The sequence below is a fragment of the Podarcis raffonei genome, chromosome 2 (genome assembly GCF_027172205.1).
Source record: "Podarcis raffonei isolate rPodRaf1 chromosome 2, rPodRaf1.pri, whole genome shotgun sequence".
In the NCBI taxonomy this organism is placed as follows: domain Eukaryota; kingdom Metazoa; phylum Chordata; class Lepidosauria; order Squamata; family Lacertidae; genus Podarcis; species Podarcis raffonei.
Genome location: NC_070603.1, coordinates 7,793,892 through 7,811,147, shown reverse-complemented (window position 1 = coordinate 7,811,147; position 17,256 = coordinate 7,793,892). Strand labels below are relative to the sequence as shown.

General features: G+C 46.3%; 1 protein-coding gene across 2 annotated transcripts in view; it reads right to left on the bottom strand.

Moving 5' to 3' along the window:
- Positions 1-1,044: 1,044 nt before the first annotated feature.
- Positions 1,045-17,256, bottom strand: part of GALNT6 (polypeptide N-acetylgalactosaminyltransferase 6) — a 69,780-nt gene continuing 53,568 nt past the window's right edge. For both annotated transcript variants that reach the window (XM_053372400.1, XM_053372408.1), the window contains exons 7-11: positions 9,828-10,028; positions 8,032-8,163; positions 4,541-4,642; positions 3,480-3,632; positions 1,045-1,514 (exon numbers count right to left, since the gene is read on the bottom strand). In XM_053372400.1, coding sequence (XP_053228375.1) covers positions 1,401-1,514; positions 3,480-3,632; positions 4,541-4,642; positions 8,032-8,163; positions 9,828-10,028 — 702 coding nt within the window. In that variant the 3' untranslated portion in view covers positions 1,045-1,400. The remainder of the gene's footprint in view (positions 1,515-3,479; positions 3,633-4,540; positions 4,643-8,031; positions 8,164-9,827; positions 10,029-17,256) is intronic.

Genomic DNA, 17,256 nt, shown 5'->3' with positions numbered 1-17,256 from the left:
TGAGGAAAACAGAGATTTGCTCCATCAGGCAACTGAAACTAGCAGTATATCATGTACTAATTTACTTCAGCAGGTGTTTTTGTAAAGACAGGCACGCACACACTCATTCCCTGTTGAGTAGTCTCTACAATCCCATCCACAAAGGCGATTCTGCAGGCTTCAGCAGCATCTGTTCCTCAAAGCAAGCAGCTTCTCCAGCTGGTCTTAAAAAATATAGGCACATTAGCAGCTTTCCTTGCTCTAAGGCATCACAGTGTACAATCAAGGTCATGAGAGGATCCAGATGGAAAGGCAAGTAGTACTTTCTCCTAGTGCAGGAAGTTGTTAAACCATGCAGACTACACACAAACAGGTGTGTGTGGGGGGTCAAGTTCATGTCAAAGGCCTCTGTAGGTCTGGATTGCAGCGATCAGAAAGGCACACCAGGTCCCTGACATTGGGAGTCGTAAGGAAGGGCCTAGCAAAAATGCTACCCTTCCTTTGTTTGAGGTCCAGGGAGTACATCTCCCCTCCAAAGTCCCTTTTTCTTTGGTAAAGGGATAAAGCTGCCTTGAGGATGCTTTTAAAAAAGAGAGAAAGGGACTTATTTGCAGAACGATGGTGAGAGGCCTGACGAGGTAAGGCACTGGCAACAGGCTGTGCAAAGAGGTGAAGATTTCAGCCACAAAACAATACCACACTCCAGTGTTCCACTATTGTAAAATGCAGTCCTAACCTACTGAAACTTGGGGGGACAAGAGTTTCTGCACTGCCCATCAGCATCTGTGTGCAAGATCTTTGGAAACAACAACAACACAGCTGAGAAACTATTAGAAAGGTCCCCCCAAGTCTTTGCAATGCAGTTGCTCCTTCCACAGTCTCTGTGTGGCCAGAAGACGCTTTTCCTATGTAACAGAGTTTAAAGTCATTCTTATCTTTGGCATCAGTTATTTTCTAAACTATCCCACAGGTAAACTATTTCTTAGGACAGGCTCTGCACCTCCGCAGGTTGCTACTTCCTACGCTGCTCACAGCATACAAAAGTTAAGAGGGAAAAAAATCAACGCCCCCCCCCCCTTAAATCTACTGCAAAATAAAACCACCGTTGTTGTCCGTCTCACAATATGGAGCTTTGATTAACAATACTTATGGTACTCTAAAGGGCAAACTCACCAGCTTGGAATTTTACTTAATTAAAAAGAACTAAAGATACACCAAGGTTTGCTGTGTCCTCTTTGACCATCCCATCCCACAAAGGCACAAAAGTGTTTTGTAAGTCAAGTGTGATTGCGCAGCATATTTGACTGGGTTCCCTTCTTTCTCTGAACTTGTCCTCTGTCTTCTTGGTAGTGGAGTTAAGAGAACAGAAACTTTCACCAGAGGACCTTGGCAACAGGCTATGTGGTCTTGGCCAGGATCGCTTAGCTGAAGTACCAAAGCTGATGGGGATCTGCAGAGTTGCAGGAAGCCATGGAAGGATGCTCTCCCCTTGCAGACAGACATTTGTTAGATGCCACATTTTTAAGGAGGTGATCCTAAAAAAAGAAGAAATTGAAGAGCATTGCCTTAGATCACTCCAAAGTCCATCCAAGCCCAGTATTCTATCCCTAAGAGAAGTAGGATAGATTCCTATGAGCAATTAGAAAAGGAGAACACAAAGCTGATAGATTTTCCCTGTATCCTCACAGAGTGTGATATATGGATATTATACCTCTGTACCTATAGCTCAAGGTGGGTTAAACCACAGAGCCTAGGGCTTGCCGATCAGAAGGTCGGCAGTTCGAATCCCCGCGACGGGGTGAGCTCTCGTTGCTCGGTCCCTGCTCCTGCCAACCTAGCAGTTCGAAAGCACATCAAAGTGCAAGTAGATAAATAGGTACCACTCCAGCGGGAAGGTAAACGGCGTTTCCGTGCGCTGCTCTGGTTCGCCAGAAGCGGCTTAGTCATGCTGGCCACATGACCCGGAAGCTGTATGCTGGCTCCCTTGGCCAATAAAGCGAGATGAGCGCCGCAACCCCAGAGTCGTCCATGACTGGACTTAACAGTTAGGGGTCCCTTTACCTTTTTACCTATAGCTCACAAGGCTTCCAAGGAAGTCCAGCACTCTAGGAATATGCAATTCTTTGGAGCAGCCCCTCTTGAAATTTGCCTGGTATTTGCTGGGGACAAAGTTAATTGGTTTTGGGTGTGGTGGAGGGAAAATATTTGCAGTGTTTCTGAAATAAGGGGGGGGTGCACTTACCATAGCAAAAGCATCCCCTCCTGACTGAAGTTGGGGAAAATATCCGCCACTCAAGTCAGGTTTTGTTGTTGTTGTTTGTTGCAAATGAGCATTAACAAGGAAAATGTTAACTCTTATTGCTGCTACCATGGATAGCAGCAGCCAGGGGACAAGGCAGGAGTTCTTCTGGGTGGTCAGAGAGTGGCTACAGCTTCCTGCACACTCCTGAAGAGCAGAATATCCCAGAAGCATGTTGGTGGGGAAGAATTGTGGCTCATTTGACATTTTCCCCAATTCTGGAAGTTTATTTTTTATTTTTTGAAAAGTTTCTCCTAATCCTTAGCACCGTGGTCAGCATAACTCGCCGCTGCCAAAATACTGTGAATATGGCCACCCCACAAACAAAATTACCCTGTTGGGGTCCTGTAGACTCACTAGCCCCCTCCAAGAAACAAAAGCCAGAAATATTTTAATTCCAGTGTTTTTCATCACAGCCCTATTGTTTAAAGAGAGATTAAAACCCTGTCTTTGGCATCAACCATTTTCAGACAGGTTATTAAGCATCCGTGCTTATTTAGCTAAGCTCATTTGGCTCTCGTGGGCTCTCTGGGGAGGAAGGACAGGATATAAATGGAATAAATAAATACTAGTTAGTCATTGAGAGACTTGCCCCTCCATGAATTTTTAGAATGACTTTTTTTTTGAGACCATCACCAAACCAGGTGCTAGAGCAGGCATAGGCAAACTCGGCCCTCCAGATGTTTTGGGACTCCCATCATCCCTAGCTAACAGGACCAGTGGTCAGGGATGATGGGAATTGTAGTCCCCAAAACATCTGGAGGGCCAAGTTTGCCTATGCCTGTGCTAGAGAAATATGGAACAACCCAGCAAACAAATAGCATTGTGAAAATGGAGTTCTCTCTCTTCCCTGCTTCCCCTTCAAAGTAGTGGGGGCGAATGGCTCCCACAATGCCAAGAGGGATCGTCAGATTCTCCTTTGTGGTGGCTGCTGCAACTTCTCATTACAGCACACCCCAAGCCCACACTCACTGGCTGCTCTCAGAAGGAACTCCTTGCTCTCCAGAAAAAATGGCAGAATAGAACTGCCCATTATGTACTTTGGCCAGGCCAGGCCAGGCTGTAGCCATAGCAGCAAGGAAGGTCTGTCTGGTAAGCAGTGGACGACTGATGGGGGGCAAAAACTGGGGTTCCGAGAGCAAGAGAAAAGCACGCCACTCTGAAATCTACCTACAGTATATTTATAACTTAAAGCACTCACATTAGTCAGTTCCCATTCTTCATTTTCCGGCACCCGGGAGTGCTTCCCTGTATAGTGACAGTCTCCCAGTTCCACGGGTCCCATCTTGGAACGGAGGCAGAGCTGCTTGCCGATGTTGTGCCGCAGGTCTCGCTGGGATGTGTATTCAAAGTACTGAGAACGACACACAAAAGAACAGCCACCGGGGAGTTGCTAAGAGGCCTTCCTCATCAGAAAGCAATTGAGAGGAGTCAGGCATTTGCTTTGTTCTGGGGTAGAGCGGTTTATTTTTACACTTCCAGAAAACATGGATCCAAAACAAAGGGGCAGGCAATCCCTTTCCAGATTTGTAAAACTCTTCTCAACTGTTTTGGGGAACAAGTCTATACAGTTGTACCTTGGTTGTCGAGCTTAATCCGTTCGACACCCGGAACCATTCGAAAACCAAGGCCGGGCTCCAATTGACTGCAGGAACTTCCTGAACTCAATCAAAAGCCATGGGAGCCGCGTTGGAAATTTGGCTTCCGAAAAACATTCGCAAACCAGCACACCTGCTTCTGGGTTTGCAACGTTCAGGAGCCGATTTGTTCAGCTACTAAGCATTCAAGAGCCAAGGTATGACTGTAGAAGGTGTATTTTGATTAATGCAGTGTTCTTTTTTCCCTGTTTTAAAATGGAAACCTAGGGGGAAAATGTGGGTATGCTCTTATACTAGGAAAGTTGCAAGTAGTTCAGACAGTGCAGAATAATCTCTACAGAAGCACCTGTTTGCCTGAAATTAGGGCAGCACAAAACTTCCAGACTGCAGCGCCTGAAATCTCAGACATGAGAAGAGACATGGGGTGCTGTCCAATGAAGCAGTTCCATTCGCACAAGGACTTTTGGCTACGCAGTGGAACATCCCCTCCATCTCCATCTTTCCCTGTGTTCTACTAAACCTGTTCTGAGGTTTTTTCCAGTTCCCCAGAAGGGTTGGGAAAGGGCATGAGAAGAGAGGAGAAGGAGTGGAAGTTTCATTGCACAAATGGGAGTGTTTTACTGGATTCCACCCTAAGACCGGACTTTTCTCACGAATTCCATACCTGATTGCCTCCCATCCCATGGCAGGGGTACATGATGAGCGGCTTCCCTCCATGGTTGTTCTCTCCAACATCCAGGCAGCGTTTGGCGCCCTCATTTCTAATCTGAAAACAACCCAACACTGTCAGGGGTCCATCTACAGCCAGAAGCAGTACCTAGGTGCTTTCTGTATGCAGTGTGCAGTCCCGAATTCCCCCCCTTCAGCCCAACTAACCTCCCACCTCTCTCAAAGCAACTATATCTAACTTATCTTCCATTTCTAGCTACTAGCATACCTAGTTCCTGCTCAAGAAACAAAAACTGCACCACTCCTTTGCAATATATACACCCTTTTTCAAAAACCTTCCCACTAGGTTTCAAATCAGAATATTCTAAGTTCTGAAGACAGTGAAGGCCATTAGACTGGTTCCTTAGTAGAAATGATGGAGGGAGGGAGGGAGAAAAGCAGGGGCTTAGGAAGGGAGGTGGTGGGGGTGGACCGCCCCGGGTGCCCTCACTGAGGGGGGTGGCATTTGGCACGCCACCTCCCCGTTACTCCCAAGCTTACCCCGAGCCATTGAGGCAGGAGGGGGAGCTGCGCCGCTTTGCCGGCGCCGTTTCCCCCTTCCCCCTTCATTTTGACAGCTTGGGGGAGGCTTGGGAGTTACGGGCAGGTGGCGCGGCGAATGTTCGCCACGGGTGGCTCGCTCTGTCCCCAGCTGCAGTGCACCCTCCGCACCACGCACCCCTTGGGAGCGCGCCCACCCTAGGCAGGGCGGGCATATGCTCCGCTGCTAGAGGGAAGGAAGGAAGGAGTTGAGTTCATAAGCTGAGAAGTACAGATTGACAAAGCAAAAATTAAAGCTTTTGAAGGCTGGTTAATGCAGGGTTAATGTAGCAAAACCAAAGGGCAGTGAATAAAAGACGCATCCAGATTTCCCTTTCCTGCTGCATAGGTCTCTGCTTTAAAGCTGTGTCCAAGTGGTCCCCCCTCCTGCCATGGTAAAGTAAAGGTAAAGGACCCCTGACCATTAGGTCCAGTCGCGGACAACCCTAGGGTTGCGGCGCTCATCTTGCTTTATTGGCTGAGGAAGCCAGCATATACCTTCCGGGTCATGTGGCCAGCATGACTAAGCCGCTTCTGGCGAACGAGAGCAGCGCACGGAAACGCCGTTTACCTTCCCGCCAGAGCGGTACCTATTTATCTACTTGCACTTTGACGTGCTTTCGAACTGCTAGGTGAGCAGGAGCAGGGACCGGGCCACGGGAGCTCACCCCGTCGTGGGGATTCGAACCGCCGAGCTTCTGATCGGCAAGTCCTAGGCTCTGTGGTTTAACCCACAGTGCCACCTGCGTCCCTTATGCTGAGAAGTACAGACTGACAAAGCAAAAATTAAAGCTTTTGAAGGCTGGTTAATGAAGGGTTTGCTTTATGTAGCAAAGCCAAAGGGCAGGTAATAAAAGACTCATCCAGATCCTTTTCTACTGCATAGGTCCCTTCTTTAAAGCTCTGTGTCCAATTGGTCCCCCCTCCTGCCTTGGCACTTCCCCCCAAAACCTGCTGAATCGGAGCAAATGGCAATCTGGGGGAAACCTGAAGTGCCCTTTGTTGTGCTTCAGCTTTAAAGCATGGTGTTGTGCTTGGAAAGCACGGGACAAAAGATATGAGTCGACATGCATCATTTTCACTTGGTGGAGAATCAAACCTATTCCCGGAGTTTCACTCTTAGTCACATTGGAGTGGGATGGAAGATTGGAAATACACAAGCAATTTTAAATGTTTATACATGTAGGTTTTACAGGCCTACCACCTGGATTTGGAACATAGGGGGAAGCGGGGCACATTGATGCACCAACAATATTTCAATATCGAGAAATGTTATTTGTATTGCGACATCACTAAAATGTGTCTATACATGTGTGAGTACAACAGTTGGGACTGTGCCGCCCGCCAGTTAGCCGTTGGCGTTTGACAAGAGTAGGTATGTTTTTAGCACGGCCAACTAAAAAATTACGTGAAATGTAAAAGTGTTCCAACGCTGTTTTATGTCGTTTAGTTACGATTTTAAAATACCCAAAGGTAAGTTATTGCACTCAGTAGTCAGGATTACACGTGATTTTTAAATAAGTTCAATGGTTTTATTAATAATTGTTAGGTTTGGTGTTTTTTTTATAAAAAAATGTCCATTGGGGCACTTTGATACACCAAGACATTGATACATATAAAAGTGCCCCACTAGTGTACAATAGTGCCCCAATATACAAGTTTGCATGAAATCTCTAAACTCATTAAATTTTAAAAGAAAAAAACGGTTGTTTACTACGTGGCCAAAGTCATTTCTAAATATAATTTGACCGATTATCAAGTGTCATATCTCAGGAAAAGAACAGGATTTTGTATGTTTGTCAAACATCATCTCTTTATACTTTTTCTATTGACTTACGTAGATAAAGTGCAATAGAAGCTAAACGTTAAGTAATTATCATATTTTTTTATAAGCATTTTGTTTAAATTACTATTTTTTGGACTACCTAATGTGAGTTCTTATACTTTTAAAGTTTTTCCAAAGTTTTTTTTTTTAATGGATAGCTGTTTGAGAAGAGATTAATATAAGTTTTGATGTTTTGTTAAGAAAACCTGCCATAAAGTCTATGATGTGTGTGAAACACTGTTAGTTTTGATACGAGAGCCAGTGTGGTGTAGTGGTTAAGAGCGGTAGATTCGTAATCTGGTGAACCGGGTTCGCGTCTCCGCTCCTCCACATGCAGCTGCTGGGTGACCTTGGGCTAGTCACATTTCTTTGAAGTCTCTCAGCCCCACTCACCTCACAGAGTGTTTGTTGTGGGGGAGGAAGGGAAAGGAGAATGTTAGCCGCTTTGAGACTCCTTCAGGTAGTGATAAAGCGGGATATCAAATCCAAACTCTTCTTCTTCTTCTTCTTCTTCTACGTAATTTAAATTTTAAGTAGCAAATTGTAAGGCTGATTATGATCTCTCACAATAAAAAATGTTTTTTCATTAAATTTTTGCAAATAATTACTATTCTCATACAATTTATGCTTTGTATCAAAGTGCCCCATCGGTGGGGCAGAATGATACAAACCCATTTTTTTTTACTGAAGTCATTATATTCTCATTATCTTCTAATTTTAATGGTTCTTTTGATTGCTATTATAACATTGATTAGTTATGCCATGCATCAAGCAAAAAAAAAAAATTATTTGACTCATTTTTGTTACATAAAATATGAGATTGAATTTTTCTGTATCAATCTGCCCCACTTCCCCCTACATATATTCTCAATCCGAATCTGGACCAGATATTGGCATTCTGAGCCAGTCCTCACTGCAGAATATATTATGAACCAAGAAAGGGCCAAGTGGAAAATTTGGGGTGTTTCTTCCTGAGGCATCTGGCGGAACGCGGTTGGATGTAGAAGGCAAGGCTAGATGCTCCTTTGCTGTGACCCAGAAAGAACTCTCTCATGCAATGAACACCCCAAACCCATACTTACAGCTCCGTAAAACGCCGGTGTAAGGTCTGGGATGAAGATCTCGGGATAAATGGTTTGTAGGTACCAGGTGAAGTTCTTGCAATGTAACCGCTCCTTCAGCTCAAGCCTCTCAGCGAGGTCTCCATATGTTTTCTGAAAAGGCACAGCATGGTTTGTTTGTTTTTAAAGTATCAGTTCATAAAAAGGAGACACTATCACTGCCCACCCTCCTTCCTGTATAGAACCCACCAAATCTCTAAATGAATTATGAAAACAAACAATTCCTTACTTTATTTTTTTATTTGCTTAAGACAGCAGTCAGCAAACTTTTTCAGCAGGGGGCCGGTCCACTGTCCTTCGGACCTTGTGGGGGGCCGGACTATATTTTTTTGGGGGAAATGAACGAATTCCTATGTCCCACAAATAACCCAGAGATGCATTTTAAATACATAAAAGCACACATTCTACTCATGTAAAAACACGCTGATTCCTGGACTGTACGTGGGACGGATTTAGAAGGCGATTGGGCCGCATCCGGCCCCTGGACCTTAGCTTGCCTACCCATGGCTTAAGATGCGAGAAGGGCTGTCTTAAGCATATGTGGTGCTGGGGTGGAAAGATCCGCCCAGCGCCCCCCCAGTTGCCCAGTCCCAGGCATGCAGGAGGACGGAGCTGGCTGGCCGCTTCAGCGTCTTGCTGGTTCGGTCTCCTCCGAACTCGCAGCGCAGAGCTGGCCGCAGGAGAAGAGCCCACCGCGGAGCTCTGACCGATGGGCAGGCTCTTCCCTGGACTCAACTCTCAGCCCCTGGACTCTCGGCCTGGTGCCCAAGAGCCCAGCGCCTGGGTGCCCCGCACCCCTAGCACCTATGGGTAAGACAGCCCAGGATGTGAGCTTAAATCCAAGGCAGGCCTCAACCCTGGGCTTAGTCTGCAAAGGCTTAGAAGGGCTCCACGCTACTCTCCTTTCTAGACTTCTGGAGGTTCTTGAGGGTAAGTTGCCTCCAACTGCCACGACCTGGCAAGGCCCCAGCAGATCTCTCCCTGCTCCCCAACCTATGGCTGGGCACTCCAGAGGTGAGAGAGGGGCAACTCTCCATCACCCAACCGCTGAAACAGTGGAACGGTCTTCCTTGAGAGGTTGGACTCTCCTTCCTTGGAGGTTTTTTAAGCAAAGGTTGGATGGCCATCTGTCATGGATGCTTTAGCCGAGGTTTCTGTATTGCAGGGGGTTGGACTAGATGGCTCTTGGGGTCCCTTCCACCTCTACAATTCTATGCTTCTATGAAATGCCCATACAGACATACCTTGGGTTACAGACGCTTTAGGTTGCACAATTTCGGGTTGCGCACCATGCACCCGAAAGTACTGGAACAGGCTACTTCTGGGTTTCAGTGCTTGCACATGCGCTAAATCGCGCTTTGCGCATGTGCAGAAGTGCTGAATCGCAACTCGCGCGTGTGCAGATGTGGCGCTGTGGGTTGCGAACGTGCTTCCTGCATGGATCACGTTCGCAACCCGAGAGTCCACTGTACAGTGCTTTTTCCTGCCTTGGTGAGGCTCCCTACAGCTGAATCAGCTCTACATACAGAAATGAGAAGACGCTATGCACAACTCTGAATCAGACCTCCCCAAACTGTTGTCCTCAAGATGTTTGGACTCCAGCTCCCATCAACCCTGATCATAGACTCTGCTAGCTGGGGCTGATGGAACTTGCAGTCCAAAAACCGAGGAAGGCTGCTCTAAATACATGCTTGAAAACAAGGGGCGGGCACTCCTGATCCTTCAGAGCAACCTTTAGGGGAAGTTGGCTTACATACCTCTCTAGCCATCTGGGAGGCCTGCTGGTTCCTTCTGTAGAAGATCTCCTTGTAGTCGTCCATCCAGACTTCCGCCAGACGCACCTGGTTCCTGGAGATGACTTGAGTTCCTTTGGGGAAGGTGTGGGGACTCTTGGAACGGAACACATGGCCAACCACGGAGCAGGGGATGATCTCCAGCTGGCCCCCACACTGCCAAACCTGCAGAAAAGATATGCCCCCCCATCCCAACAGAAACCCTTAATTTGAGCCTGCCTGGGCCAAGGTGTGAAATGTGTGGCTATCTTTTATGCCTCTCTCTTCTTTAAGGCAGAGAATCAGCATCACAATCATTAGGAAGCTGCCTTATATGGCACTGGTCCATCTACTTTAGTATTGTCTACACTGAAATAGCAGCTTTGGAACGGTGGCATGGAGAAAATGTTTGACACTGCCTCTCTCGCTCTGTACCATGCTTGAAAGTCCAGGCACCAAAGCTGCTGTTGTTTAGAGCAGTATGTTAGGATATTTCCGTTCCACCTTAAAAGGGAGCAGGATGTTTGTATAACAGCCTGCGCGTTTCCTGTCTCACAGGATGTTTATGTTGTCTGTTCCTTTCGTTTTCTGCTGTTTTGCCTGAGCAGTCGGAGCAGACGGTCATGTCTTCTCATGTTCTGACCTACGCTGAATAAACCCTGTAAATATGCTGTTCTGCTCTCATGCTGTGCAACTTTTGCTGTGTGAATTCTGCTGTTAGAGTGTGCACTAAGCCTGAGGCTTAGTGTCGCTAAATTGCTGGTACTGCGTGACTACGGGAGGTCGATGGATCGTCCGGCACCGAGCTTGGGGGCTCAGATGGACTTTATCTCCCTGGCAGTATCCCAACAACAGGTTTCGGGCCCAGATTCACGGCACTTGCAGGAGAGTAAGACAGCGACAGACTGCTGAAAGGTATGTTAGAAAAGCGAAAGCAGAGGCTTTTCTGTTTGCCGCGGAATACGTCTTTGATGTCCGGCAAAGACTATTTGGCCTGGGAGCCGAGCCAGAGGCATTGTGATTTATGAGCTGCCGAGATAAGCCATTTTTGAAGGCATAAAGGCTCACGGCTAAAGCAAAAAGCTGGAATGGATGTTTTCCAAGCTTCGGAGGCCACTGAGTGCCCAAAGTTAAATCGGCACAATTATCAGACCTGGGCAAAATGGTGTGAGAGTTTGCTGCGTCAGTTTGGAGTCTGGCATACTGTGTTTGAAGCCACTCCAGTTCCTTGGACAGAGAAATGGGAGGCCCAGCATTCGAGGGCCGTTGATATAATAGTCTTATCCGTCTCTCTGGAGGAAATAAAGACGCTTGCTGGAAATCTCATGGCACGTGACATGTGGGATGCTTTGAAGAAGGCCCACCTGCCAATCACCCCAGCCCAGGGTTTGGATGCATCGGAGGTCCTGGCTGTTTCCCAGAATGCTAGTGAATGCAGGGATGCTGAGGGCACCGATTGCAAGCTGCAGGGGGAGCAGACTGCCACGTCATCCCAGGCAGCATTCCAGCCTCCAGGGGGAGCCAAGGAGTCAGCAGCTGAGAGCTCTGTTTCTCGTGAGAACCAAGGTCAGAGCCTATGCAGAGGCCGGAAGGCCAGATGTAAACAAAGAATAAGGCCTGCAGATGGCCAGGAGCGGGGGGGGGGCAAGTTGCAAAAGCCCACGCCAGTGGAAAACAAGGCTTTGTTCGCTGGCACAGCTTCACCAAAGGCTAAAGGCACGTCTGATGGCCAGGAGCAGGGGGGCAAGCTGCAAAAGCCCACGCTGGTGGAAAACAAGGTTTTGTTTGCCAGCAAATCTGCTTCGAAGGGAAAGGCCAGGTTTATAGTGGATTCAGGGTGCACGCGCCATCTCACCAAAGACCGCCATCTGTTCATCTCCTTCACACCTCAAGATGGAGAGATCCACCTGGCTGATGGAAGGACTTTGCAAGCTGCAGGAGTTGGGACTGTGAAACTTGCAAGTCTGCATACTACCATCAGAGATGTACTTTTTGTTCCAGGAGCTGCGGACAATTTGCTTAGTGTCCTACAGCTAAATGGGCGTGGTTTTGAGGTTTCCTTCAAGAGGACTGTCTGTGTCATCAGAAAAGGCAAAGAGGACATTTTGCATGCAAAGTTGATGGATGGTTTGTTCTGTCTAACTTATGATGACAATGCTGTTATATCTAATGCTGATACTTGTTGTGTTGCACAAACTAACAAGGTTCTTCATGCAGGATGTATTCATGATGCACATAGAAGATTTTGTCACTTATCTTGGCAAGCGCTAGCCAAGATGCCTGGGTTGGTTGAAGGTTTGGACATCAAACCCTGTAAATTTCACATGAAATGTGTATCTTGTGCAGAGAACAAGGTGAAGGTTGCTCCAAAAGGCAAGGAGTCTAGCAGGCAGGCTTCCAAACCCTACCAGCTAGTGCATGCAGACCTGGTTGGGCCTCTAGCGCCCTCTTTGGGAGGAGCAAGGTACTTCATGGTTCTAATTGATTCTTTTTCCAGGTACATTCATGTGTTTATGCTCGAGCAGAAATCGCAAGCATTTCCTAGGTTCAAGGCATTCTGTGCTTGGTTGGAGAATGCTCATGGTAAACGTATTGGCTGTCTGTTTACTGATCGGGGCGGGGAGTTCACTTCTCAGCAGTTTGAAGCTTTCCTGACTGAGAAGGGAATCCAGCATGACTTGTCAACGCCTAGATCGCCATGGATGAATGGGCTTGCGGAGAGAGCAAATCAAACGTTGCTGCAAGGAATAAAAACCTTGTTGCATGATGCCAATCTCCCTGAGAAGTTTTGGGGGGAGGCTTTGGCAAATTTTGTTTATTCTTTTAACAGGAGACTGTCATCACCTATTGGCTGCACTCGCTATGAGAAAATGTTTGGTAAGAAACCTAATGTCAAGCACATGAGAATCTTTGGTTCTGACATGTGGGTACACACCCCACAAAGCAACAAGCTTGGGAAGCGTGGGGCACATGGTTTGTTCATGGGGTACGAAAAAGGTGCATACAGGGTATGGATGACTAACTCAAAATCCATAAAGTTCACAAGGAGTGTTGAGTACAATCCTAAGTGGGGGGAAAATGTGGGAATTTTCCAGAGTTACCCAGAGGAGGATGAAGGTGATGTGAAGAAAGCAGATCATGCTGAGAAAGCTGAGGAAACTGAGGATGATGATGATGATGATCAGAGTTCGGATTCCAGTTCAGTGGGCGGCGCTGCTGCTGCTGTCAGTGACAGTGATGACACAGCAGACTACAAGAGCGCAAAGGCCTCAGTCAGACCATCTGATGAGTCTGACAATGAACTGGAAGAACCACTGTTCACCATTGGTCACTTTTCTCCTAAGAAGGAGGAGATGAGTCCAGAAGACTTGCGTCTGGTTCGCAGGTCTGAAAGGGCGACCAAAGGCAAACCTCCGAAGAGATTTGCTGATGAGTTTGCTAAGACGGCAACTGCTGTTCTTAGTAGCTCAGAGAAGGTGTGGGAACCTTCAAGCTTCAAAGAGGTCCAGGAGTTAACCTCTAAAGATGCTGAGCCTTGGCTTAATGCCATGAAGGCTGAAGTTGATTCCTTGAACAGGAACCAAACTTGGGAGCTGGTACCGGTAGTCCCAGGGATGAGACTGGTTGGCAGCAAATGGGTCTTCAAGGCCAAGACAGACCAGAATGGCAAGGTTGTCAGACACAAAGCCAGATTGGTTGCCAGAGGTTTTTCACAGGTACCAGGGCAGGATTACCACGAGACCTACTCACCCACGGTCAAATATGAGAGCATTCGGCTGATGCTCAAGATCGCTGCGGAGGAGAAACTGCATGTTTCCCATCATGACATAAATACAGCTTTTTTGTACGGGATTTTGGGGGAGGAGCTGTACATGCTTCCACCTGACGGGATGCAGATACAGAAGGGAATGGTCTGTAAACTGCGGAAATCCTTATATGGTCTCAAGCACAGTGCCAGGTGTTGGAACACAAAACTCACTGAAACGTTGCTTTCTCTAGGTTTTCACCAGGGCAAAGCTGATCCGTGTGTGTTTGTCAAGGAGGAGGGGCAAAACAAACTGTATTGTTTATGTTTTGTTGATGATCTTCTGATGTTTTGGAAGAATCAGGCTTTTTACCAAAGCACCCTAGCTCAGCTGAAGGAGCACTTTGACATGAAGGATCTTGGTGAGGTATCCAACTATCTTTCTCTGCAGGTGGAGAGGGACCAAGCAGGTAATTTTCTGGTACACCAAACACAGAAAATTGCTGATGTATTAACCAGGTTGAATTTGGTTGATGCAAACCCAGCAGACACACCGATGGTGACAGGTTACCAGGTAGACAGTACTGCTGAAGCGTTTTCTGACACAACGCTATACTGATGCATTCTAGGCAAGTTGAATTTCATTGCTAGATGTTCAAGACCTGACATTGCTGTAAGCACTAACCTGCTTAGCAGACATGCTAACAATCCTACTGTTCAGGATTGGAAAGCTCTGAAGCGCATAGCCCGGTATTTGAAAGGGACTTTGCACTACAGGCTGAGGTTCACCAGTCAGAAGACTGGAGGTCTTGAAATCTTTGCAGATGCAAGTTTTGGAAGTGACACCACGGATGGTACAAGCACTTCTGGAGTATGCTACATGTACAACCACTGTCTGTTTGACTGGTTGTGCAAAAAGCAGACGACAGCCTAAGTTCCTGTGAAGCAGAACTCAATGCTCTGTCATTTTCACTCATGGATTGTGAATGGTTGGTGCAACTGTTTAAGGACATTGGGGTTTCTGTGAAATGTCCTATACAAGTGTATCAAGACAATAGATCTTGTTTGGCTTTGCTGAACTCGGAGAGTTGCAAGCAAAGGACCAAGTACTTGCAGATTAAGCTACATCGTGCAAGAGAGTGTATTCAGAAAGGACTCATTCAGGTGTCCTACATGCCAGGAAATGAAATTCCTGCTGATCTATTGTCTAAGGTTGTTAACAGAGAACAACTTAAGGTTTATGTACAATGGTTGCAATTGGGTTGAACCACAGGTACTACAGGTTACACGGAAAGGGGGAGGATGTTAGGATATTTCCGTTCCACCTTAAAAGGGAGCAGGATGTTTGTATAACAGCCTGCGCGTTTCCTGTCTCACAGGATGTTTATGTTGTCTGTTCCTTTCGTTTTCTGCTGTTTTGCCTGAGCAGTCGGAGCAGTCGGTCATGTCTTCTCATGTTTTGACCTACGCTGAATAAACCCTGTAAATATGCTGTTCTGCTCTCATGCTGTGCAACTTTTGCTGTGTGAATTCTGCTGTTAGAGTGTGCACTAAGCCTGAGGCTTAGTGTCGCTAAATTGCTGGTACTGCGTGACTACGGGAGGTCGATGGATCGTCCGGCACCGAGCTTGGGGGCTCAGATGGACTTTATCTCCCTGGCAGTATCCCAGCACAGTAATGGGGAACCAGTAGCCTTCCGGACACTGGTCAACTCCCGCTAGTCATCAAATCATTGAATTGTGGAGTTGGAAGGGACCCCGGGGTCATCTACTCCAACCCCATGCATTGAAGGAATCTCAACATGACAGATGGCTATCCAACCTCTGCTCAAAGTCCTCTAAAGAAGGGGAGTCCACCAACTTTTGTGTGAGTCCCAAATGGTCAGGAGTGATGGGAATCAGAGTTAAATATCTGGAGGTCCACAGGTTCCTCATCACAACTTTAAAAAGCGAGCTATCATTTGTTCTGTCATATGTGGTGGACTTGTAAAAGGGTAAAAGAGTATTGGGAAATAATTTGTAATGAATTGAAAAAGTGTTTAAAAACAACAACACAGAAATCCTTTTTGTTGGGGATAATTCAGATGGAAATTCCCAGGTGTCAAAAAAGTGTGGGATGTGAACACAGGAGCAGTCAATGACAACATTCCTAGAGTGTACATGTTAGAACATGGGGAGGGATGTCTGTCCAGCAAGCAGGTAAACTTCCTGGGGACGGACTTCCTCCGCATGTGACCAGAGGTGGGTGTGGCCTCACCTGTGCAGGTAATGACAAAAGCACAGGGCAGGCAGCCACCCTCTCTCTCTGCCATCTTCCTTCCATGAGGAAACATCTAAGGATGCTCTCTTGGCTCCCAGCCAAGAGAGGAGATAAGGACCATCTTGCTACAAGATAGATTCTAAATGTATTTTACCTTTTTAAGCCTGTGTGCCTTCTGGGATCATATTGTGAACAGAACGTGAGTAAACTCTTTTATACTTTTATAAAGACTGTGTTGTGTCTTGTATTTTAAGAGGGAACAAAGGGGAAATTACCAGAGTAATTATTATAGAGGTTCTAGCGAACCTGTGCACACGTTACCGTTGCGAACTTAAAGGGAAATGTCTATAAACTCTGCTGATATTTTGGGAACTTGTTAGCACAAGTTGGATCAGGATATAATCTCACAATATATCCTCTCCTGCACCCCTGAACATTCCCTCAAAGGGTTATTGGGCCCCAGTATTGCACATTTCTGCGTATTTTTGAAGGATTGCATTGGATTGTGATTTTAAGTTGAGTAGTATTTTTCTGAGTTAACTTCCTGGTAAGCACATGGTCCTTTGTTCCATTGTGCAGTGGGGATTAAGCACCCCCCCCCTTCCCTCAGAGTTCACAGTGACCCAAGGCAGTGAAGAACTGTTTTGTATTTTAGATTTTTGAGATTTTGATTTTAAAATTTTGAGAAATTTTGAAATTTTGAAGAATTTTCAATTTTTTGGATTTTAAGATGGCTAGAGCAGCTTTTGATAGTGATGCAAAGCTAGGAATGCCTGTGCTGAATGAATACAATTTCATACACTGGAAGCAGCGCTTGATAGCATGTTTAGATTATAAGCACATTTTGGAAGCTTTAGAGCCTCAGCCTACGGGATCGTCTGAGGAGGATTTAGCCAAGATAAGTGCTTGGAAACGCATGAACAGCGAAGCTAGACACATAATTTTGAGTGGACTTCGTGATGAGCAGCTATCATTAATAAATAGTACAGATGATGCATCTCAAATCTTAAGAGATATTGAGCGAGTGTATGGAGAATCTAGCATAAACTGCTTCAGAAACTTGGTGTGTAAATTAACCAGATTGAGGATGAATTCAAAAGAGGAATTCACAGAGCACATCAACAAGTTTACTGAGATTATTCAAAGAATTGATCTGACTCCCAAAGCTTTTGATGAAGATACAAAGATAGCATTTTTGTTATCATCACTTGGACCACGCTTTAGCGCATTTGTAAGTTTGATGGAACATAGACAAGGTCTGACTTTTAAAGACTTGATTGGTTATTTAAAAGAAGAATGCAGAGATAGAGCTGAATCTCCAGTGAGAAATGCTAGAAGCAAGGACAGTAGTTATGCATCTAGGCAATTTACAAAGTCCAAAGAGATGCCTAAGAAAGTGATTTGTTTCAA